This window comes from Hippoglossus stenolepis, chromosome 14, assembly GCF_022539355.2.
Source record: "Hippoglossus stenolepis isolate QCI-W04-F060 chromosome 14, HSTE1.2, whole genome shotgun sequence".
NCBI lineage: Eukaryota > Metazoa > Chordata > Actinopteri > Pleuronectiformes > Pleuronectidae > Hippoglossus > Hippoglossus stenolepis.
In genome coordinates this window covers 11,084,719-11,109,436 of record NC_061496.1, presented here as the reverse complement: position 1 = coordinate 11,109,436, position 24,718 = coordinate 11,084,719, and the positions used below count along the sequence as shown (strand labels likewise).

The window sequence follows — 24,718 nt, the reverse complement described above, 5'->3', positions numbered from 1 at the left end:
ACTATTGATGAATTTACTTATTTTTTATTTAAATGAACTAAATATTTCTCAGCATAAGTGCCAATCTATTTCAGATATTCTCTACACGTAAGCTTTTGCCAATAACCTGCGAGTTGAGTCACTGCTCGTTGTCAGTGGTCCTTTTAAATCCTCCACAAACAACAGGGATTTTATTTGAGAGAGCAAATGGCCATTTCCCTTCATTTATACACCTATCATGACCCCTAAAACTGGAAAATGTTCTCCAAGCGGTTGTATTTGTTTCCTGTAAATAAAAAGAAATAACATATTAAAGGTTTCCCCTTTGGACTGAAACACATTATTCTTGGCACATCCTTTAACTTTGTTTACTGCTGTTTTGAGTATCGGCTGAAGCATTTACACTGATACAATAAAACGACTTTAAAGCCAGAGAGACAAGTGGGGGGGAGGAGAGCTGTAAACGCCGGGACAGATGTAACTTCAGCGAAGAAGAAGAAGAAGAAGAAGAAGAAGAAGAAGAAGAAGAAGAAGAAGAAGAAGAAGAAGAAGAAGCACTGCTGGTTACACAAACACACACACACACTTCTGCCTTTGCTCAACCGATTAAATTAAATGTCTGACTGCATTATTATTATTATTATTATTATTATTATTATTATTATTATTATTATTATTATTATTAAATTATTTGCTCACGTAAACTTAAAGAAAGTTTCTTGACTTTACTATTTTTTATTTAACATTCTTAACTCGAAATAGGTGGAAAAACTGTAGTATTTATTAAAACTAATTATCCAAAGCGTGATGCATTTTCTTGGTGAGTATATTTTGTTCTACAGCGACGTTTAGAATATAGAATGTGAGTGTGGTCGTTTTCATACTCTCAGAGAATCTCAAAATGGACGAGGTGACTCTTTTAGATTAGGGGGGGGGAAATATTCACGAGTGTCCACCTAAGCTTCTCTGGGATGTTTTAGAGCTTTGCAGTCATGTAAGTATCGAAAAAATAATTTTAATCAAAGGAAGAAAAAAAAAACCTCAGCCGAAACTTCACTTCTCCTTCACATCAAAAACCTAGCGACCCGCAGGGGGCGCTGTGTGTCCATGCCTGTGCAGAGGCTGGGAGTCCCAGGGAAGACAAGGCAGACAAACACGCTGCAAAACCCACTGACATAGAATAAATATACATTTTAAATAAATGAGCAATTAATACGGGTGGTAGATTTTGGAAATTGTGCTCCATATCAAAGTGGCATGGAAATATTTAAATTATATATATATATATATATATATATATATTATTTTGTTCTATTTTTGTCACAGGCAAGTTTGTATAGGAGAAGACTGTCTGGTGCTGCTTTAACTGTGCGTAACTGTGCGTAAAACAAAGACCGCTCGTGGAAGAAGTAAACGTGTCGTGTTAAACAAACTGTGATTTGGTGATTTGGATTTTTGATAATGAATGTGAGACTGAATGATTGTCAAGGTAGACAATTTTTTTATTTCTGTGCAGCTGCTTCAAACGTAACCCCTCCCCTGGTGTCCCATGCTCTCTCTCTCCCTCTCCCCCTCTCTCTCTCCCTCTCTCTCTCTCTCTCTCTCTGTCTCTCTCTCGCCTTATTCCTCCACAGCCGTGTGCGCTTCATTCCAGTGCACAAGCCGAGCGAAGCAGACGGTCCCTCGCGCAGCAGCCACAGCTTCTCAACATTTCGCTCAGGGAATAAATATCTGCTCCGACAGACTCGGCTGTGTCTTCCTCCAGGAATTATTCACCTCGGACCGTGGACGCATGTGAGAGCGCACAGCTTCGCCGGAGCTGGGACGGTACACCATGGTTCTGACACAAGTGCGGCTGCTCCTCTGACCGCAGAAAGAAGAAGAAAAAAAAAAACTCTTTGGATCTCATCGAGAAGGCTGTAATTTATTTTTTTCCCCCCCCTCGTTGACTCCCATCGAAAAATATTGCAGGGAATATTCTCCTGGATGGTGAGCACCGCGCACTGGACTACCTGTTTTCAGCCGATTCGCTCCATGCGAGGGGAAGGGACTGGAGGACTTGCGCCCGCCGCCTTCCCTCTGGTTTAACAACGCACGTTTGGAGATCACTGAAAGGGGCGGAAAGCCTGTTGTATCCACGCATTTCCCACCGCGGCGGTCATCTCTCCTCTCTGAACTCTCCCCTCAACGTGTGTGTTGGTGAATGGGGGTAACTCTGGTGCTGGAGGCTTGACGCAGCTGGGACAGGGACTGGACTGGGTTGCGCGGAGCGTCGGATCACCCAGGATTGTATCCCCCCCTCCTGCCCTCACTCACTCTCTCTGCCGAGGGTCTATTTACATGTCCGACCTGACTGCTTTATGACAATGGATTACTTTCTGCTTTTATGCAGCCTCTTGCTGCCCATGGTGTCCGCCGTAGAAGGTAAGATTTTTCCTATTCGCATGGTGTGTTGTTGCTTTGCAGGATGAGCGTATTATTCCTCCATAGGCGAGCCAGTGCCCGTGCCTCGCAGAGGCTGGGCACCGCAGCGGGGTGAGGCTCCTTTACACCCAAATTCTCTGTTTTCTGTCATCCCCCGAATTTAACAAAACAACATTTCGTTTTCAAAGTGACCATCTGGTTGGATTTTAGGGATCGTTCGTGGCTTTACGCGGCCAGGCGCATTGGCCGGCGCAGGTTTCAATACAGTATTGTTGTGCGCGTCAACGAGAGCTCATCCATTTCAATTGGGGTTGTGTATTCCTTTTTTTCTGTAGCGTCAGCTTTTGTCGGCTGCTGGTGCTTTCTCCGTCACTTTAAGGAAATTAGCTTTACACTGTATCCCATCGGGGAGTCGTGCACCCCTGTCCTCCCCTCTCCCACCCCCAGACACTTCCCCCCCCAGGTCGGCAGCTTGCATTTTAGTGCTGTGTGAGTGTGTGGCCTTTTGACATGTGCACTGTCAGTTCGAATCCAAAACAAACTCTTGAAAAAAAATCCGATAACACTCTATTTGATCTTTGTTTCATTCAGACAAACCACACAATTATTTTTTACACAATGTGCACAACACTCGCTTTGGAAAACGCAGAATATGATTTAGAGATTTAAATCGAATTAACTCTCATTCATTTATCTCTGCGTAAATTTCGATTGGACTTTCGTTCGTGTTTATTTTTCCTCGAAGTGGCTTCGACTGTTTATTTGCAGTTAGATATCATGGCAGTCGCTTTCAATAACTGAGCCATCTGTTTTGGCTGAGTGTTGACGTTCGCCGTGCGTAAAATCGATGGGAAATTCTAGCCCTCTTCTCCCCAGCGGAATATAGGCTAGTGTCCCATGTGATGTTTTCCTTCCCTGTACATTAACCAACGACTCCCTCTGTTCGAGTTTTTTTGGGGGGGGATCAGAATAAGGAGTAGTGGGAAACAGGCTGAAACGGGGGCGAAAGCTTTAACTATGAATGCTGGAGCCCAGGCGAGGCTCCCGTTTGGCTTGTGATGCCAGTCGGAAAGTAGGACAGTGGGCCACTGGCTCAGTGGACGCTTTTCTCTCCCAGCGTTTCTTCTCGACCCGTGCGTAAAGAGTTTATCATTCTTTTTTTTTTTTTTTAAAGAACTGCAACAGCAAAAATAGGACCAGCAATTTTTTTTTAAACTCAGCTTTTTCTTTCACGGTTCTCTACTTGATTTGAAGTGAAGCAGAAACACAGTGGTATATTCTGCGTGCAGGTACAGGCTGGAGCGACTAAAGTAGAAAACTTTGCACTGCATGGAAATGTTACGTCGCTCTTTTTGAATTATTAAACGTCCATTACGAAAAAGGGAAGGATCTAAAGCGAAGTTTTCAGTGTCTTGACCCTAATTTGAGAAAACATCCGTGGGCCTGTTACAGTCGGTGCTGAGAAAACAACACGCTGCTTCTTTTGTATCTTCGTGAAATCACCATTCAGACCAAATTACTTTCCACACCGCTGCTTTCTCTGTCGGGACCAGAGGTAGAGAACACACTGGGAACTGAGGGGCACTGGGAATATAGTGCGAAGCTTATCTGATAACGGCTGTTGCTTTATTTGTATAAAGCTTGATAACAGAGAGGAGAAGCGGGTCAGGATTTTATCCAGAAGTCACTTTATTCGCTCAAACATCTCAGAACTAACAAACTACTGTTGGTGATGAATTACGCACGGGGTTGATGATATGTAGATCTCTGCACGCAATCATTTGGAAATTGTAGTTTCGGGATATACTGCCAGGGACCCCCCTCCCTTGGACCCCTCTCCGTGACCCCCGCAGGTCACCCGACTTGAAAACATATGGTTTGAGTGTGTTTTGGATTCTTGTGCAGAAGTCAGGGGCTCCACAGGTAAAATAAAGAGAGGGGAGGAGGAGGAGGAGAGAGGCAGAACTTTTCTTGACAATAGCAGTGGCTCTGCCGCGCACCGGCTCGAAGTTGATGTATTTCGTTAGAACAATCTATTCCCTGCATAAGTGATTCCATAAATTGTACCCGACTGACCTGGCAGGGGGTTTACCTAAGCTTTTAATGCAGCCCGGTGATTTATGGCCGCCGCTGCGCAGACTTCTTTTCTGGGATCTCCGGGTTTTTATGGCGGCCTGGTTCTGGGGAGGTTTCCTCCCGGCCTCAGCGCGCTTCTCTCCGGGTCCCAGGGTCACACAGCACCGGGGGAAAGACTTCTGTCAATGATCCATGTTTGCTTCACTTTTTTCTCTTTCTTCTTTTTGTCGTTTTTCCACATCATTTCGAGTGAAAAAGTAGAATAGAAGTTAAATCTTCAAACTTTTGAAATTCGCTTTTAATTATTTAATTATGAACTTAGTACACCCTGGGGTTCACCCGTGTTTGACGGCTACAGTGGTTGTAAACATAAATGCACCATTTCGATCTATTCACTTACTTTGCCTTATTTAATTAATTAATTCGTGTTATTTTCATCTTGGGTGTTTCAGTGTGTTTTATGTGTGCGCTGAATTCGGATCGTGAAGTTTAAAGTTTGTCTCCCCTGCTTTAATTCGATCATGAAATTCATTTAGCTCTTTTTGAATTGGTTGCGCTGGTGTCGGGGTCAGGGGAGTGGGGGGTTGTCTGTGGCCTCGGTGGGCGCAGGAGAGGCCTTGGCTCTTGAACTTCCAGCCGAGGAGACAGATTGCGTCGATGACAGTCTTGTGTAGCGCACAGGCGGTTTGGTTACTCTCCGGTGTAAATTACTTGTGATGGAGAAAGGAAGCACAGGAGAGAGAAGAAAAAAAATGAGGCACCATAATGATATTCAGGCCAGGGCACCGAGCTGTGGACCCACGTCGATGCCGTTGGTCTGGGTTTATTGTCTTAATGCATCCCTGTTGTGCAGTATAGGATTTAAACTTGAAGAATTTATAATGCCTATTGTTTCTTGTGTATAAGCCTCGGAGCCTGTTTAAGCAACAGTGACAACTTTGTCCGTGTCGGTGCCACTTTTTGTTGAGTGGAAAAGTTTTGTGCGTAATAACGACCCCGTTCTAAAAAACTCTCCTGGTCTCTTCCGCATGAATACATCTCACCTGGGAAACATTTTTAACTAAACGAAGAGAAAAACATTTCGTACTTGCAGCTCGGAACTCCGCTCCCACTCTCCATGTTTTCTCTTTTTGTTTATGCCGTTGTACTCGGTGCTAAGATTACGCACCATCAGGCCCTTTGAAGCGCACATGTTAGTGGGTTTTATGTTGGTGAGATCACACCTCCACGGGAGCTTTCCTGTGCCTGTTTGCAGTTGGCACAGTCCTCATCAGACTCACTCCATTTATTCTGCCCCCTGCTCTTTTTCTGTGAGCAGTGGAGGTCCCCTCACCGTCGTCATCATTAGTTTATTATTAACAGTGTATAGGGGATTGCGAGGCAGCAGCAGCGCATTAGAATGGGGTGGAGGAAGGAGGTTTGTATATCATTATTTCCAGGTGGTGTTCATCGCACAGACAAACCTTCCTTTGCCTAAAAAAATAAATAATGTTAAGATGATAAATAAAATTCATAAAAATCTATCCCATCTTTCTCTGGCTGGTGAAGAGGGGCTTTCCACCAGACGGCAAATATGCGTAAAGGTAATTCCCACTAATATAAAACATGCCCAAGTTAAAATGTAGGTGAGGTTATTTGCCGAGGTTTTAACAGGAATCCTGCTGAAAGCTCAACTCTTAGAGCAAAATCCCAAGAACTGTCCTGCAAGTAGCGTCTTGATTTCCCCTTAAATTACAAGTACAAACCCAAATGTGGACCCACATCCAAGCATTTCAAGGCCGTATCTTGCTAAATCAGAATAATCATTCATAATAAACGGGGGCCATTTTGTCCGGCGCATGCACTGGCTGCACTCAGGCCTTTACGCACCAGGCTTTATTTAATAAGAGCGCAGCAGCAGCAGCAGCAGCAGCAGCAGCAGCGTGTGTGTGTGTGTGGCCCGCGATGTTAAACTTTACTTTACAGGAGCTCTTCTCTGTCACATTCAAACGCAAATCACCGAACCAATGTGTTTAGGATCCCATTGAAGTGACAAAGGAAACTATTAGTGTCTCTACGGTGGAGATGGCACGGAGGCATTTAAGCTGCTGAGGAGGCGTGGAAGTGAATTTGCAAAATAAAAGAAGCTATTCTACTAATGACCTTATACTCATTAAATCTATCTATCTATCTATCTATCTATCTATCTATCTATCTATCTATCTATCTATGAATGATAATTATACAAGTGTTATTATTTGACTAAACTTAAATGCGTTATTATTCATTATAGGACATATGATGCTGCTGGGGGCGATGTGATAAGACACAGTCGCATAAGCAGTGTTCAAAGTGTTAATTGATGCGGTCTTCTCATCGATCGGGTGAATCAGCGCTGCTCAGCCTTTTGAAACCGCAGAATCAGGTCTGATGCGGGAGACGAGCCGAGCTGTCTCCTCGCTCGCAGCAATTACCAATTCATAAGGATGTTCATCAATGCGTCCTGAATCAATTTGCTGGCTGAGGGATGACTTTGCTGATGCGCACATGGGTTACAAAGGGCTTTCTCTCCTCCCAACGCGAAGATGATAATAATAATACCAATACAAATAATCATCATATCTCTAAAATTTTGAATTTAGACTTTCTGATAATAAGACCCAGTTGAAGTAATTTTATTTTAAGTGCAGGGAATGAACAGAATAATAAATAAATGAACAAATAAATACATTTTGATAAGCTAAACATCAAGATGTAAGTGTATATTATTAACATATATATATCATCTATCTATTTATCTGTCTAATCTAATGTTCAACACAAAACTGTATATTTAGAAAAAAATATATACAATTATATATAAAATTATTATTATAATTATTCAACACATTTTGAGTCTCACAAGGACTTTTACAGTGTGTACAGTTTAAATCCAAAAAGTTATTTCTGCCTTCGCTACACGCCTCTTTGAAACGGCACTTTTTCATTTTTAGAGTCGTAAAATTTGTTATTTCTTACTTGAGAGGAACAAACTGGCACAGAAATGCAGTTTGATCTCAAATTTCACTCTGCCATACTTAAAAAAAAAAAAGCATAAACAAACAAAAGACACCACAGCAACATGAGGGACAGCCGCAGCTCCAGTCCCTCACCAGTATCCTGGTATCTTGACCTCGACGGGGATCCCAGCCAATCGGTAGGTCATAAGCTAGGCAGCAGCCATGTTGAACAGATGTACAGTGACTTAGGTTTGGATTGGCGTAAGGCGCTCAGGAAGAAAGGGGGGAGCGGATGACGACATGTTGGGAGTTGGGGTGGGATGGTATGGGGGGGGAGCGGTGCGGCGGTGGTGGTGGTGGTGGTTGGGATCTGAGGGGCAGATTTGGAGCAGAGACCCAGAGAGCAGCAGAGCAGACAGACTTTGCAGATGCCATGGGCCTGCGGGAGTGCTCATGTGCACCAGCCGATGGGTCATAGCTTAAATGGCGGCGTGGAAAGATTCACCGAGCTGGAATTCACATGCAGGCAGGCAACAGCCGTGTCAGGCCTGCTCGAGGTCTCCTCGCACCAGGAAGCTAGGGCGACCAATGAAAATAAGGCTGCTGGGAAGGAAACATGGACGTCGCCCCTTCAGCTTTGATTCCTTTGAACAGTACTGCGGAGTTTCTATCGAACGTGAGAAAATATGACACCAGGGAGGATGTCAAGTCAAGTCCGTTTCACTGTATTTGTTTAGGGCTTTGCAACATAATGGCGCTGCAGCTTGACTTTCAGTGCTTGCAAAACAGGATTGACGGGAGCGGAATAAAAAACCAGCAGCAAAAGTACACTACTGGAAAAATGAGAGTGAGCGCATTGTTGTTGCAGTGCTTCAGGTGGCTTTGTAGGTTGTTGGTGTTAGTTTACAGTGAAATCATCTCAAAACTCCTGTTTTTCAGCTCCTATGACAAGTTTCTGTAGATATTAATGACCATTTGTGCACAACAGGAACAACAATAAGCAGCGAGGGCTAATACTCGGTAAAAAAGTCTGTCCTGTGTACCTGACATAACCACATCATGAGTAAAGTGATCCTATGGGTAAAGAAATGGGTTTCAAGTGAATTCATGCAATGATTGATTTAATCCAAATAAAATCTGAGCACATCTTTGGCTGTACTTTACCATAATTAACCCTTGCTTTTACGAACTTAATCTATAATACATCTACGTGTTGTTTTATAATCAGCCCCCACTTTCTCTCTGTATTGTTGCAATTGCTATAAATCCATATATTCACGGCCATTAAACAAGCCGTAGCATGGGGGGGGTGCTTCACAGTGCGACCCTTTTAGGGATTTTCTCTGGACGGGTTCCAAAGCTGTATACGTGAGTATGCGGCTCGCTCGTACGGCTGTCTTGTGTGTGCAGTCCATCCCGGTGTCCAACAGAGGGGCCTTGTGGGATGGCAGGTCTTTGACACCCACTGTCGAGAGCGAGCAGGAGAGGGCGAATGTGTCTGGGCCTGCCCACCGCACAGACACACTGCTGCTGTCTGCAGTCAGCCGAGCAGAACAGGGGAGGGAGGAAGAGAGAGGCGCAGACAGACATAGGGAGAGATAGAGATAGAGAGCGAGAGTGAAGGAGAGATTTTGAGCGAGATGGAAGGTACATCAAAGGGGTAAGATCGACGTATGTATGCGTTTGCGGTTTAAGGGGCCGGGGTGTGTCTGAGTGTATGTTGCTGCCGGTACATGATGTCAAAGTATGCGCCCTCCTCTAACTAAGGTGGATAGATTTATAGTAGTTATATCTACTGGCAGCATTGAGAGGCGGCGATCCCATTTACTGTGTAAGTCCTATCATTAATAAAATATATATATCTTAAACTATAATAGTATTTTTGAATCGTTGTTTTTTCAAGTGTTCATGTGAATCACGTCAGATTCATTTTTTTCTCTAACAGTTCCATCCCCTGCTTCCTGTCAAGTCCCATTCCCATTTTTGTCAAGGGGAAGCCCAACATATGAAAGTTTTATAGCATTTGTGTGTGTGTGAGTGAAAGGATGATGGCTGTTCCATGCTGCTGGTGAAGTCTTCGGTCCCTCCCAAATTATATTAATGGCTTTCAAAATACCGATGAAATGTTCAACATGATACGAACGGCCCATCGGAGTTGGCGTTTTTATAGCCCCTGTCTGCAGCGGATTTCCATAAAGCGCAGCTCAAAATTGCCATGTGTCAAAATGACCAGATTATAAGTGAGTCAGGACCTGGTGTTCTTTCTACCCGCACTCTTCTGACCCTCATTCAGAGGTCACAGGGGGATCTGGATGATTTTGAGCGCGGGGGTGGGGGTGGGGGTGGGTGGGGCGCCCACCCTCTAAGTACACTCATGCTTCTCAACAATAGCTGTCCTAACACAATCAAGCTCCAGGGGGTTATGCTTTTCCAGTGGCGAATAAAAATACTCGGAGAGAGGATGTGTATATTTAGAGAGACCGACTGTGCAGCTTTCCACGGCTCGTTGACACGCATAAACTCTCGCACTAACACACCAGGTTAAAAGCACAGTTGGAGACTGGGTCAGCGATGTGCGCTTGACTTCTTTTTGCCGTCGTGGCCAGTCGGCAGATCGGGGCAGTTGTATTATTTGCATGCAGGACCTGGAGCACCATATGAGACATGACTGGGAGCCTGCACGGTCATGTGATGGCCGTTATGCTGCTCGTCTCTTGGCAAGCACAGAACTGGCAGGCGCGGGAGGTTTGGGGGGCGGGGTTTAAGGGGAGGAGGGGGTCGACTTCTCGTAGCAGCAGTCTGATCCACCTCAGGGCCTCCTCCACCATTTTCTTTACGAGCTACAGACTCTTGTAACAAATTTTGCCGATGGAGCAGAAGGAGATCTTTGATATCTGACTTTTAAAATACGGGCAGTTACATCTGTCTGGAGAGCGAATGCCGCTGTAAAACGGTGTGCCTTGAGGGGGGAGAAAGGCCACATCACCTGGTTTCAGCCGCTGCCAGTCTTGTTAACTGGAAGAAGAAAAGAGACATGGGGGAAACGGGGAGGGTAATTTCTTCGTATTAAGCCGGGGTGGTGGAAGGTGGGACTTTTTGGCGGCAGAGGACCTTGCTCCAGGCCTCGTTCCCTTCAAGAGCAGGAAAACAGCTTGCAAATTTTCAAACAGCCATCCTGAGCTGTGTGTGATGATAGGAACAGCTTCAAGGGAAATGCTGAAGTCGAGGAACGATGTGATGGGCTCAGATGTCCACTGTAATTAACCGTAACGCATGTGTGAGAACAAGAGTGTTTGAAAGGTGTATATTTTACTTGGTGAGGGGTCTGTGTGCGAGTGTTCCTTTTTACACGGAGTGCAGCTTTGCAGCAAGCTGCTGTTACACCTTCTTCTGCCCCACTTCCCTTCCGTGGTGTCAAAACCTCTCGCCACCTGCACTTCATCTACACTTCAAAAGGCCCCGCAGGCAAGAAGAGCGCTTCCCGCTTCTATTAAATATTTCTTTCCCTTTTTCTCTTTTTGTCTTCTCCAGAACAGCGGCAGGCTTAACCAGACCTCTGCTCTCTTATCAACTGTGCGCCAAATTCACTCTTAAACACATTCTCGTCTCCCCGCAGCTCACACAGGCTGAATCTAGCACACTTCAGTGGCAGCAGCGCCGATCACACGTGACCTTTTGGCAAGTTATTTACATAATCCCCATGGTTCCGCGCGGCAGTCTCCTGGAGGCACTGCCAGCTGTGAGGAGCATTTATTTAACCCCAGCTCAAGTTAAAATCTAGTCTCGGTGACATAGTGACTTTAATGCGTAAGTGGGTGCAATATTTAGAGGACAATGAAAGGAAGGTCAAAAAGCTTATAGTGGTTATTATTAAGGGAAGTATTTCACGGGGGCATAGCAGATGTGGAGGTGTTGGTTTTGGTCTTTTGTCGCTCAGATGGTCCTAACACCTGTCCATTTGCTAGAGCTGTAAACGGCATAGCTATAAAGGTGTGTGTGTGTGTGTGTGTGGGTGTGTGTGTGTGTGTGTGTGTGTGTGTGTGTGTGTGTGAGTGTGTGTTTGTGTGTTCTCAGCAGCAGTCCAACCAAACACATGGAGGCCACACTGTGAGTTTACTATCAGCTGCAGTCACTTCACAGAGCTGTTGTTTCTCCAGCGGAAAATAGACTTTTCTTTCTTCCTTTTGATAGAACGATGCAACCAGCTGCAAGTTTATTTCATTGCAAACTGAACTGAAGATAGAAAGAAATTCATATTTGTCATATGATTCTGTGTCTATATTTCTGTACGTGTGGGCCCGTGTGACATGTTGGCTGTTAGCTGTGATTCTAATAGGGATTTGACAATGGGTGCTGTGAAAGACTAATTGCAACGAGTCCGATGAAAGCACCGGACAATATAAGCTGACCCCCCCCCTCTGTGCCAAGTCAGGCCATAAACAGCTTCCCTTTCCCCTCTCACACCCTATGGAAATCCCTTCTGACCCCTCAACTCTCTCACACACACATACACGCACACACTTAACAGACATGAATGGTGACAGTTACTTAATCACACAGACATATACGCGCACACACACATGCACACATTACCTCCGCCCAATACACTTGCACACGATGCCCCCCCCCACACCACCACCCCTTGAAATCCTCACCCACGCACCCTCCAGCTTTTTAGCGTCGGAGCCCACACCCCCATCCCCCAGCTCCTCTGCTAATGAATCAATCAGCTGGTTCCATTCATTTCGTTGCTGTCAGACCCCATCGATCAGCCCCTTTCTCCCCCGTCCCAACGGAGCAGCAGGGGAGCTCAGAGATCGAGAGGAGAAGAAGGGGCTTGAAACATCCCGACAGTTCAAAGACTCCAAATTTCGTATCCGCTTCACTTCCCTGGAAATGTGGCATTTGGATGGTGTGTAGCAGTGTGAATGTATTCATGCGAAAAGAACAAGAGAGAAGGAATTTTAAAAAAAAATCTTCGAGAGTTTATATAGTATGTGGTGTCTGACCTTCCTTTTACCTTTGTGAGAGTGGCGTGTTGGCTCTGTGGATTCCGACATCACAGGAAGTCTAGAGATGACAGGTGCCGGATTTCAGGCAGGTGTGAGCTCATTCAATTCAAGGGGATGCCCCTTCTTTACTTTCAGGCATAAACTGCCCAATGTTCTCCTGCGTTTGAGTCTCTAGCTTGACTTGATGAGCGAAATGTATCGAGGATCCAACGCTCTCCATGCTCCGCTCCCCCGCCTATCGAGTCAAAGTCAGGGAGGTTATCGGGATTGCAAATTTGGAGCTCTCTCGCCAGCTCTCTGTGTGTGTGTGTGTGTGTGTGTGTGTGTGTGTGTGTGTGTGTGTGTGTGTGTGTGTGTGTGTGTGTGTGTGTGTGTGTGTGTGTGTGTGTGTGTGTGTGTGTGTGTGTGTGTCTGTGTGTGTGTGTGTATAGGCAATTTATTTCAAAAGGTGTTGAGAGAGGCAAATATGCAGGCCAGAGGTTGCAGGGAGCCAAGGTCAATTGTTGAGGTTAGGGGTGGAGGAGGACAGGAAGGAGGCCAGGGGAAGATTGTGAGATCCATCTGAGCAGAGAAAGTCTAATCTCCTGACTTGGACGTTTGCCACCGTTCTCAGCCCAAGTCTCCACTTTCACACCAGGCAGCATCCGTCCTGACACAGGATTTTTTGCCTGGGAAGGGAGCTTCACCTTTCCACCAGTACCTCTCACTTTCTCTCACCTACAGTCTCTACAGTATCTTGCTCACACGTAGACTCTCGCTAGGCCAAGACCAAGAGTCTAGGCTTTGATGCAGTCTGATAGGAATCTGCAGGTGTTATTTTAATGAACCTGACAAGCAAGCCGGTGCCAATCAATGGAAACTTTGAGCAAATGGTTTCGAGATCTAATCTCCGATTGTGTCAGAATAGGTGAATCCGTGGCAGATGGAATGAGATAATTATAGTTGAACAAAAGGCAGAGGGAGTGAGTGAGTAAACACAAATCTCAAATAAGCTGGGGTGCAAGCTTTCCAACAGGGGGAGAGTCGTGGATTCATCTGCTCAAGGCTAAATATGTGAGAAATGCAAAACCCGGTTACCCTAAGTTATCGATGGGAGCAAAGCATGGTGTCGTTTTTCAAAACAAATCTTGCACTGATTTACGAGAACCTTTACATTCTGTTGCCATTTTATCAGAGCAAGTCTGAGGCTGTGTATCTGCAGTGGTGGTTTCGCAAAGGTTGATCAGGTAGCACCAACTTCAAGGTCCCCCGCTTGCATTGTGCCAGCCAGACAGTTTGGCGCTGTGGCCTGCCAGAGAGGAAGAACCAGAGAGCGTTCAAGGTTTTGCAACAAAAAAAAAGGTGGGCATTAAGCAAGATCCTGTGCAGACAAAGCTTTCTTTTATATGCTGTTTACCTTCCCCCTTTCTTCACCTCCCTGCCACTCTCTTTAGCCTTGTCCCTTTCCCAGCGTTGCTCTTACCCATGATCTCTCCGCCTCCTCTCTGTAACTGTCACTCTCGCCCTTTGTTCTTTCATCTCAGTCTTTTTGTCCATCGTTCTGCCCCCTGCCCATGCTCAGTCCCCTCTCCTCCGGCTGCAGCTTATCACAGATACAGTAGGTCCTAATTGAAGTATTATTTTCCTTTCGTTCTTATCTCACGTCCTCGTGATATCAGAATCCCAACAGCGTCAATAAGCAGCAGGGAGACAGATGCTATTTACTGCTCGGAGACCCTTTGTTGTCACCTACTAATTGATAAGGTCTTGACTGTCGAGATGACTTCCCCTATTGTGCAGGAAGAGAGGAAAGTCTTCGGTTAAAAAGGCGAATGCATGTCATCTCCGCTCGTTCCACTGACCCAGATTGTTTTCTGTACCTTGCGACACCAAATGGTTTTTCTGTATACAGAAGAGAGAGGGAAAAAAAATAAGGATCACACATAGATACCTCAGTGACAGGTCTGACATGTTTTCACCATGTCATTGCCACCTTCTGCTTTTTTTCTTTTTTACCAAACATGTTCCTTGCCTGTCAGATTGTACAATAAAAAAAGATTAGAGCAAAGGGAGCGGCTACATGAAAGTCAAACCTCGGTAGGTTGTAATGCAATATGTTGGTTTAGCTGCGTGGCCGAGGGTGTCTAACAGTGAGTCGTGTGAGGTGTCTGGGTTTTAAATACCTCTGCCGAATGGCTTAGTGTGAAAACAATCGGCACAGACATGAAAGTGTGAGCGGAGAGCACCCAGAGGGGTCAGATAACCCATGGCCAGATGGGGACGGTCAAGTGAATAGGGGAGAGAGATTGTTGGGGGTTGTGATGTTTATGCCACTAGTGTCAGGAAAGGGATACAAAGGCATTACTCCCTGTGCCACTTTTGGCCTCTGTAAATCCCCAGGGGTGCAGGGACTAAAAGCGTGGTGATGATTAGAGATTCAATTTGGCTTGCCATCAATCAATGCCACCAAGATAGACAGGATTGCTGCCGATAGCCCCATCCTTACAACCAGATTGGGTCTGTGCCTCTTGGGATTCACACCCTTTTTTCACGCTTTGTTAATTAAGCGACCAAGCTGCCCATGCACTTACTTATTTATGAATCTTGGCTTCGACCGGTGCCGAGGACCACTTATTAGTCCCCTAATTAGTCCCCCACTAATGGCGCAGCCTCCAGACAATCCATACAATCTCAGTCCACGCCGCTGACCCCCCCCCCATTCTCTCTATGCGCACACAGAAGCATAACAGCCATACGACCTTGACATTACACAGTCCAGGTTGTCTGGTGTTGTGTTTCTGTGGTACTGCATAAAGTGCCCCACATGGGATAATGAGGCAACACTTTAAAAAATCAATTTCCATCTCCGTCTGTCTAAGTAATTCCTCACCTGTTCATTAACCTGGTAGGAATAGAGCTGACTGGATGTGTTGAGCCTCTGCAGTCATTAGACAAGTAAGAGAACCTGCAGGAACAGAGAGGGGAGGTTTCAAGTTAGTGGAATATTAACAGTTACCCAGAGCAACACGGGTTTGTTGTGAGCATTGAAATAAAACAAATACATGCTGCTGACATTATAACACCTTTTTGAATGAAGTACGCCAGTAGCATGACATAATTCCTATAACCCCAATCTTATAATTACTGTAACTACCAATAAGTCCTGCATTCACCCTGCCCAAAAGCCTCTTTCCCTTCATTTCAATGAAGTCACTGTTCAGGGTCAGTAAGCCCATCCGCTGTGGCCTTGTGTGGCGCGGTTTGAATCCCATAAACACTGGTCCCGAGTCAGATTTACTGGCCAGCATCTCTGGGGATTCATTTGTATTCTACCTACTTTGGCAGTTTCAGGGTCAGGGCCGATGACTAATCAGGTCAGAGCTGATCCACACCCTGCGGTTGGAGCATAACCCACCCCACCTAGCTCCCTTCATGGACCACCAAGAGGTCTGGCTTGTGCATTTGAGTGCGTGTGTGTGAGTGTGTGTCGAAGGTGGATGGAACATATATACGAGCTGGATGGAAACGTACTCATATTTTTTTGGTGCATCCCATTTCCCCATGTCTCCAGCATGGAGAGAAAAACCACCTTGCACCTAGTTGTTGTTTATTCCTCTCAGATTGTCTCCCCATAGGCCACAGCTGAACTGAACCCAGCTGAACAATTCTGCTAATGTGTGAGCTTAGGCAAAAACACATGGTTATTTTTTAACTAGGTGAGTTTGCAGCTATAGGTAGGCAGGGAGAACGTCTGGGTGAGCCTCTCCCGGACAAACCTGGTGCAAAACAATTTTCCTCTAATTTGTGTTTACCTGAATTCACACATTTCCATACATATTTGCACAGTTTGAAACGGCAGAGACAGTTATTCAAAATAAATAAGTTGCTCTCCACCTCCGGGGTCAGAATGGCTTCACATCCAGACACACACACACACACACACACACACACACACACACACACACACACACACACACACACACACACACACACACACACACACACACACACACACACACACACACACACACACACACACACACACACACACACACAAGCACCTTGTCTAATTGAGGACAAAAGTTGTGTCCCCAGATTAGGCAAAAACACGGATGTGCAGCCATACGAAATGGAAATCCATGCTTTAGATACAGGGTATAACGTGTGTGCATGTGTATGTGTGCAAACATGCACAGTGTGTCAGCACATAAATCAATGGGTGCCTGGCGGCCTTGTGGCTACAGCTACTGTGTGTGTGTGTGTGTGTGTGTGTGTGTGTGTGTGTATGTAGGTAGTGGTGGTATGGAGTAATTGGTGACACAGTGCTCCCTCCAAACTGCCAGCTTTAGTTACACATCAATGAAGGGTGAATAATACATTAGCCAGGATAGCCCATATTCCTCTTACATAGCCCGGGAGAAAGACAGAGGAATGAACAAGTTGATTGAAAATTAAACCTATCGACACCAAAATGTATTCTAACAGAGAAAAACAAGCTAGAAGAGAAAAGAGATGAGCCAAGGTGTAAAGATCATAAAGATACAACCCATTGCTCCGTGTTCCCTTTCCTCCCAAACTTCATCCTCCCTCGCTTCCTGTTTCCCTCCTCCCTTGTCCTGATGTACGGCCAGCGTCTCTCCTTCAGATTTATGCTGCTGTTTAGGAGCCTTAAGGACAACAGGACACCTTCGGATGAAAAGAGGAATTGAGGCATAAACTCTAGGCCAGTCATCTGGCTCGTGTTTAGCGGACTTGCTGGAGTGTGTGAGGGTCCTTGAGCATGGATCGGTGATGCATTTGGTTCTGTAATCATGGGGAAATTATTTAGACATCCATCTTACTAGGACGACGTCAGGACGAGTTTCTGTTTAGGTTTGTGTGTTAGAGAGATAGAAAGTGAATTTTGCTTGTGTCTATGTTAGCCTGTGTGTGTATCTTGCATTTTGGCACTCGTGCCCTTGCAAGCCTTTCTCTTTCTGTGCGTGCATATGTGCGAGTGGGTCCATGTGTTACTAACCACTGTAAGATTTATTCCGTCTGTCTCTGGTGTTGCTGTCAGAGCCCTCTGTGTGTCATGCCAATGCGCAGAGGTCTTTATGTAATTGACGTGGGCCTCCGAAAGCCCCCCCGCCATATGGACACCAGCAGCACTTGGATGCCTGTCTGTCCATCCATCATTTTCTTTTAATTGCCCAGAGCCAGGATTCTGAGCTGCGGCTATCTATCGAGTGGTTTCTCCATAGGTTAAATACATTAATATGTAATAAGGTTTGGGACCTTGCCAATCCCTGACCAAGAGATTGACCGGATAATACCGAGCTGGGCTGATAACAGGTAGAGTGTGCACACTACACACTTTCCCTGTTCTGTCATTTTCATCTCTATTTGATTTCCATCCTCTTTTTTTAATATTCTTCCTCCATATAAGGGAGATAGCCCACCTGTATGTACCACCACATACTGCATACAGGAGGTATATAGAAATACCAAATTTCTCATAAAAAAACTAGGTGCTGCTGTGTCCTTCTTCCAACAACATTAATAAAAACCAAAAGAACAACCCTTCATTGTACCGATATGTTATTGTTGAAGTCATTAAACAAGTTTTGTTTTGTTACTGAGTTTTTTATTGTTTGCAATATAAACGTAGTTATTATTTTGCATCATAAAGTTTATCGCCCGGTATCCTGTAAAGTTCCACAGCCAGGAACCTGTGTGGCACACAGTGCAAAGTGTATTTCTGGGATTAGACTAATCTGCACGGCATCGATTTTGTTTATTCTGCTAATAATCCTAATAAAACCTTAAGGGAAACATTGTAATAAGAAGGTGATTTGGGCTTCTCGCACAGATTTGTAGCATATGTTGTCAGGAAATGTTTCGCATCATCTTGCAAACCTGGCGATCATGAATCTGAAGCTTATACCACTGCACTGCTACACTTACAAGAGTCCACCTTCCCCTGAATGTAATTTGCAGTTCATGGTGAATATGTAAATGTAACATACGTGTAAGGTCAAGCAGATATTAGCATCGACATGGCCATGTGTTAAGCTTTTTATGGATGTGCCCGACATTCTCTCTCTCTGTGCCCGTCTCCTGGCTGCTGCATCACCGGTGCTTTTAGCTGCTAAAGAGGTGAAGTCCATTTGCACGGGGGAGGTCTAACAAGTCAAGTTATTACACCAGCCAAGTGTGAGATTAATTAACTCGGTGGCGATTAAGAATGCAGCTCCGACAAAAAAATCTTGATGCATGCAAAGTGAAGGGAGGCAGAGAGGCACCGACAGTGTGAGAGAGAGCTACCACTCCAAAACAGATCAATGCTATTAATCTCACACAGCTATTGGTGAGTGTGTGACTCCGAAAAACTAAATATCTGTAAAGAAAATAACGATCTCTCCCCTGCACCTCTTATTCCAAATTAATGATTCCAAATAACAAATCATCGCATCTATCTGCCACCACCGGCTTCAGAAATTGAATGAAGAGCCTGGTCCCCAAAACTAAAAGCATAAAGCATTTTCCCTTAATCAATCCTCAACTGTTTGTCATTAACTGGTGTTCACGGTGCAAAGAATGAAAAAAAAAAAAAGGCAGACAGAAATCTGGTCCATCTGTCAAGGTTTTGCAAGGTGGGAATTTGAACCACTTCAAAGCGTCAAAGCTGGTTAGGTAGTTAAAGTCTGCAAACACACCTAGAGAGACGGATGGGAGTGGTAGCCATATGTGCGAAGGAGAGTCTCCGTCACAAAGGTGGAGACAAAGAGGATCAAAAAAAAGGAAAGGAAGGAAGGATTTGTGAGGGAACAGAGAGAGGACAGAACCAGATCACCTGCCCGGTTAGTAATGTTTTATATAAACAGCATCTGGTATGAGAGCCATTGTTCCTGTTCCTGTTTGTCTCATGCAGCATTAGGATTTTGATTGTTTTACATCAAGCACCACTCCCCAACATCTTTGCGTGTGAGGGTACAGAGAAAGAGATATCAGTGCTTTTATGTGGTCTTTGTGTGTGTGGATTTGTGTGTCTGGAGAAAGGGTGTGTGTGTGTGTGTGTGTCTGGTGTGTGTGAGAGATCCTCTGAGTCTCAGACCTGCTGAGCCCTGACCTGGCGGGCTGCATTCCTAACTTAAACTGCTCTAACCTTCCCTTTGTTCTCAGTGTCTTTGACCTGAATGGGTAATGACTGGGCCGAGCAGGTAAACTCTGTCTGCTTAACGAGCTGCTGTGAGGAGCACCAGTCGGCCCACAGGGTCCGTCAGTCACCTGGTTCTCCTTAACCTTCCTCTGGAAAACACAGGACAGAGGGGTGCAGGTGCAATGATGTGCATGTGTGGCAGGGATGGGGGGGGGGTTATAGTATAATTACTCATCTTGTAAAATTCCCCATATGCCTTTTTTTTCCTTTTCTCACAGGTAAGCAAGGGCTTACCTGGGAAATTAATATGACTGGCGGTGATAATTGACTTGATAATTACCCTGCAACATCTTCATAAATCAGCGGTTTGCTCAATGAGCCAAAAGACGTCTTTTGGTAGCTGCCGTCCACACTAATCGGAGATTCTCCTATTCTGGCTCTGTTATTTTGTTTATTCTGTCTGTGAGAGTTTCCAAGGAGATGCAGAAAAGAAACAAGCAAACCTCAAAGACTTTTTGGTCTCTACCAATGCGGTGTTCTTTAAACTGTTTTAAAGTAATTGGAAGCCACTGGCATGCCAAAAATGTGGACCGCATCGGGGCTTTGCCCCTCACTGCAGACACGCAGGCAGCTGTTCCGGGTGTAACAGGAAGTAAACGTCTTTAATTAGATTCAACACGATCATTACATGCTGCGCTGGAAGTGCATTGTAAGGTGATCTGATATGTTGGCAGATGACTGTATTAGGAGAGACTGTATAAAGAGAAACATAGGTAGAGGGGGCTGTAGAGCGAGGGAGCGAGAGAGCATGTGTTTCTGTGAGAGACTCAGTGGCTATTGAATGGCAAAGCTGGGTGCTAAGCACTTTTCTTGTGGTGTGCAGCCATTCAAAAAGCCACGGCTTTTATTCAGTGCCCAGTTCCAGCTCTTTCTAGGCTACACCCACAGTGAACAAACAGGACTGTGTGTGTGTGTGTGTGTGTGTGTGTGTGTGTGTGTGTGTGTGTGTGTGTGTGTGTGTGTGAGTGTTAATAATAGCTCTCATTCTCTGTTTGTGTGTGTGTTGATGTTATTATTGTTTAAATAATCTATTATGCACAATGTGTGTGCATTAGCATTATGTAAGTGTACAGTAGGGGTCTGTGTTCCCATGTGATTGAGCCCTGTTTGTTGAGTCAGCCATTGCTGACACAAGAAATTGTCTGAAACCTGCTATTAGAGCTGTGAAGTAACTGCACACACAGAATGTGGCTGCACAGGCAGCACAATAGCCCACCTCCTTTTGAACACAAGTGTGTGTGTGTTTGTGTGTGTGTGTGTATTTATGCATGTTTATGTTATTGTGCTTTTGAGACACTCGGGTAATCTCAAGCTTCCACCATCACCAGCAAATACACATTCATTCTCACAGGTGACTGTGTCCCTGCACACACAAACATAACTCAAGCACCAGCAATGACATGTTTCCATTGAAATGCACATGTCAGCAGCTCCTCAAGGACAGTTGCTGGCTGCTATCACATTTTCATATACATTATTTGGGCTGGGAAACTGTGCTGCTATCTTCTCCACGGTCTGTTGCAAGAGCTATTGAGCTGTTATGAATGGGAGTTCTGGTTGGCACAGGGGTTATGGAGGGGAGGAGAGGGGAGGAGGAAAAGATCGGAGACAGTAGGAGAACAGAGAAAAGGACAGCAGTGAAGAAGACGATGGCTCCCTTGCCTGCAGTAAGGCGATGAGCAGAAACAGTTCCCATCAGGCTGCATTTCAAACACAGGCACTTCAGGCAAACACACACACATACACAGGACGTCCACACACACAGACACACACTCGGTCTCTGAAGGCCGCTGCGTGTCAGCATGCCAAAAACACAGCGGCAGTGAAAGAAGTGAGGAGGCAGTGGGGAATACAAGAGAGCGTGTACCAGCTCTCCATCCTCTCCCTCCTTTTCTCCCCTCTGTGTTCTCTCCTCCCTCTTGCTCCCCCCTTTGTTACCTTACTGGCCCCCTCTGCCTTTCATTCCCATCTCTTTCTCTGCTTTGTCTGCTCCCTCTCTCTTTGTCTCTACTTTGAATATCTCTTCTTTTATTTTTGCACTCCCATCTCTTGCCACCCCTCTCCCTGCTCTCCCCTGTTTTTCCTTGACTCTTTCTCCCCCGTTTTCTCTCTTTCTCTTTCCACTCCTGCTGAAATCTGTGGAGACTCATAAGCGATGTTGGTATAAACGACTGTGCGCTGAACGACTGCCACACCCAAAGCTGGGAATCTTTCTCCCTCACTCTTTCTCTCCTCCGCTCGCTCTCCCTTGCTTATCTCTACAAATAAAACCCATATTGAGTAGCTGTTTCCTTTGTACCGTGGCTGTATCAGGCAGTTGACTCATATTATGTTTTTGTTTAAACACCGTTTGTTACTCATTCATTGCCTTTTCGCATCTCGCGCGCACGTTCCATTTTAATTTTACCACAAACAAGCCAGTTTTGCTCTGCGCTCCGATCCAGAGACGCACCATTGCTCAACAAATAGAGGTTCATTTTCCCTCTCAAGGACAGTTTAACAGTCTGTTAATTGACACACGCTGACCTTGGAGATCAACCCTGTGACGTTCTGATTTGTGTGGACTCCGAGGCCACTCTCCTGAGAAGTCTTTTTCTTCCACAGAAGGACACACGGAATTTGTAGAGATGTGACGGGGGAGTAGGTTGAAGTAGGTAAAATAAAAGGAGCTGCCAAAAACCCATTGGCAGACTTGACGGGCTGAATGTGATGTGGATGGAGTTAGTTAGGCCTGACTTGTCACAATGTTAGCCTGCACCACTAATACCCAGATAGATAGATAGATACTTCTGTGTGTATTTGCATGGGTGTCTACCTCTCCCTATCATTTAAGTGGTACTGTTGAATAAGAATGAGGATTATTACAGGATTAATTGAATCATAATCCGTCTTTCCATCTTCTCATTTGACCTTTGAGGTACTTCATATTCATTGGCGTCTGCGGCCACCTCACACGATTCCTATCGGGCATGTGAGCGACGGAGCGCCACTTGTTCATTAGCCACATCCGCCGAGGAGTCGGCCGAGGAGTCTGCAGGTTTGACCAGACGAAGCAACAAATCAAAGAATATCGACACGGCTTTATCTCATTAAGCAAATTACTCCGCTGCCCCCCTTTCATGTCCCTCACTTTGTAGATGAACATATAATGAGGCAATTGTTGAACATCAGTCGCGAGCTTTAAATAAATGCCAAAGTACATGCGATAGGAGATGGATAGATAGAGAGAGAGAGAGAGAGAGAGAGAGAGAAGTGTATCTGTTTTAGAAAGATGTGAGAATTGATTCATCGTGTTGGCAGAATTTCCATTGGACTCTGGTTGCATTGAAATGGAGCTAAAACGAAAAACAGCCTGCTAAATAGTCTGTCAGGAGAAATATCCTTATATAGGCTAGTGTACTCCGCTGTCTGCAGAACATTGCACCCTGCATTTCTTCACTTCTTTCTACTGACGTGCCCGTGAGCAAGACTTTGAAACCCTGCATGCAAAGGAATGCTTTGGTGAAAACGTGCCTGTATAAAAGACAGGGAGCGCAGTCTTTACAGTATATGTTATAAACCAGTGTCGTTGAAAGCTAGCTAATGGCTGAGCTGTGTGTTGCCTGCTTGTAATTTTGATATGTGTCAAAGAAATCTCTTTATGGAAATCTGAAATGTGCAGCTGCGTGTGTTTCATGTGTATTTGGTGTCTCAGGTGCCTATTTGTTTGCCATTATCTGCGTGCCAGGCTAGTAAATCAATCACAGCCTGCCGAGGTTGCAGTTACACTATATTGTGCCTTAAATATGAATCATACTCCAGGTATTGCTGTCCCCCAGGGAGCGTGAGGTGAAAAGGAATGAAATAAACAGCTGCAGTCACACACACATGCACGCTCACAAACAGACAGCCAAATTACTGTGTCTCGCTTCCTTTCTCACTCTGACTAATACAAAAATACACACACGCACAAATACCCACAAAACACGACAAGGAGATCTGTATTTCCATATGCAGATCCTGGGGGGGAGGAAGGCAAACCTGCTCCTTCCTCGCTTGTTTGCATTTTTCAGTCGCAGTTGGCTGAGTCATTCGCCTGGAAATCAGACGATGGCACCTATGCGTCTCACGCACCAGGCACACGCCGCACAAGTCAACCCCACGCTTGGATTCAGCTATCTAATTCATGACTAGAGCGGTATACTCAAACAGTGTTTACTGTCAGTGTTTGATGTTGAATTTTACCAGAGGAGAAAAAAGAAATATCCAAACCCAGACTGAATTATGGGGGGGGAACATTTCCAGGAAGGACTGCGAGTGAAAAAGTGCTTCATTTATGGTAAAGTTTGAGGCAAGAGTTTCCATGTTAGGTGATGTAAACACTCAGTGTCCCTGCAGAAATCTGGTCCGGTGCCCACTTCCTGGAGGTGGTTAAACACAGACAGACCTGATGGCCTTAACATAATCATTTGCAAATGAGGAACATGACCTATCCAAAGTCATACGCACGCGATGAACGTGACACCAATCCTTATAAAATAATTCCTACAGTATAACAATACTTGTTAGATTATTACTCAGATCTTATTTATTCAAGGACCATTATGCCTCATTAAAAAAAAATCTAAAATGAGAGGCGGAGGCTTTCGTTGACAATCTACTCATTCATTGTAAAAGTTATATTTCCATTTCAGATGATGTCAGCATAAAATGTGCTGTCCCACACGTAGTTTCCAGCGAGAGGTGAGTTAAAGAACTGGCAACCCTAATTAGATCTGCGTGCCGTAAATCAGCATGGGGCTGGGATGACTCCTGGAGAGAAATAGTTCAGTCATCACGTCATCACTGGGAGGCATGGGTGAAAAACAAGAAGAAGGTGGCTAGGTTTTCTTAGACAAAAGACCAGAACTCTGTTATTAAGTCACGGAACTCGGCATCAGCAGTCTTGTGGGAGCTGCACACACACACAGGAAGATAAGTACGTATGAAAGGGGCAGGGAGCGACATAATGATAAATGTGGAATGACATGCACAGTGAACAAAAGCTTGCGCATTCTCTTCTAAGAGCAAAATGTCATGTCTAGCTTTAA

General features: G+C 45.1%; 1 protein-coding gene across 6 annotated transcripts in view; it reads left to right on the top strand.

Moving 5' to 3' along the window:
• The first annotated feature begins 1,617 nt into the window (after positions 1–1,617).
• LOC118120931 (ephrin type-B receptor 3) overlaps positions 1,618–24,718 on the top strand; it is a 62,094-nt gene continuing 38,993 nt past the window's right edge. For all 6 annotated transcript variants that reach the window (XM_035176459.2, XM_035176457.2, XM_035176454.2 and 3 more), the window contains exon 1: positions 1,618–2,403. In XM_035176459.2, coding sequence (XP_035032350.1) covers positions 2,340–2,403 — 64 coding nt within the window. In that variant the 5' untranslated portion in view covers positions 1,618–2,339. The remainder of the gene's footprint in view (positions 2,404–24,718) is intronic.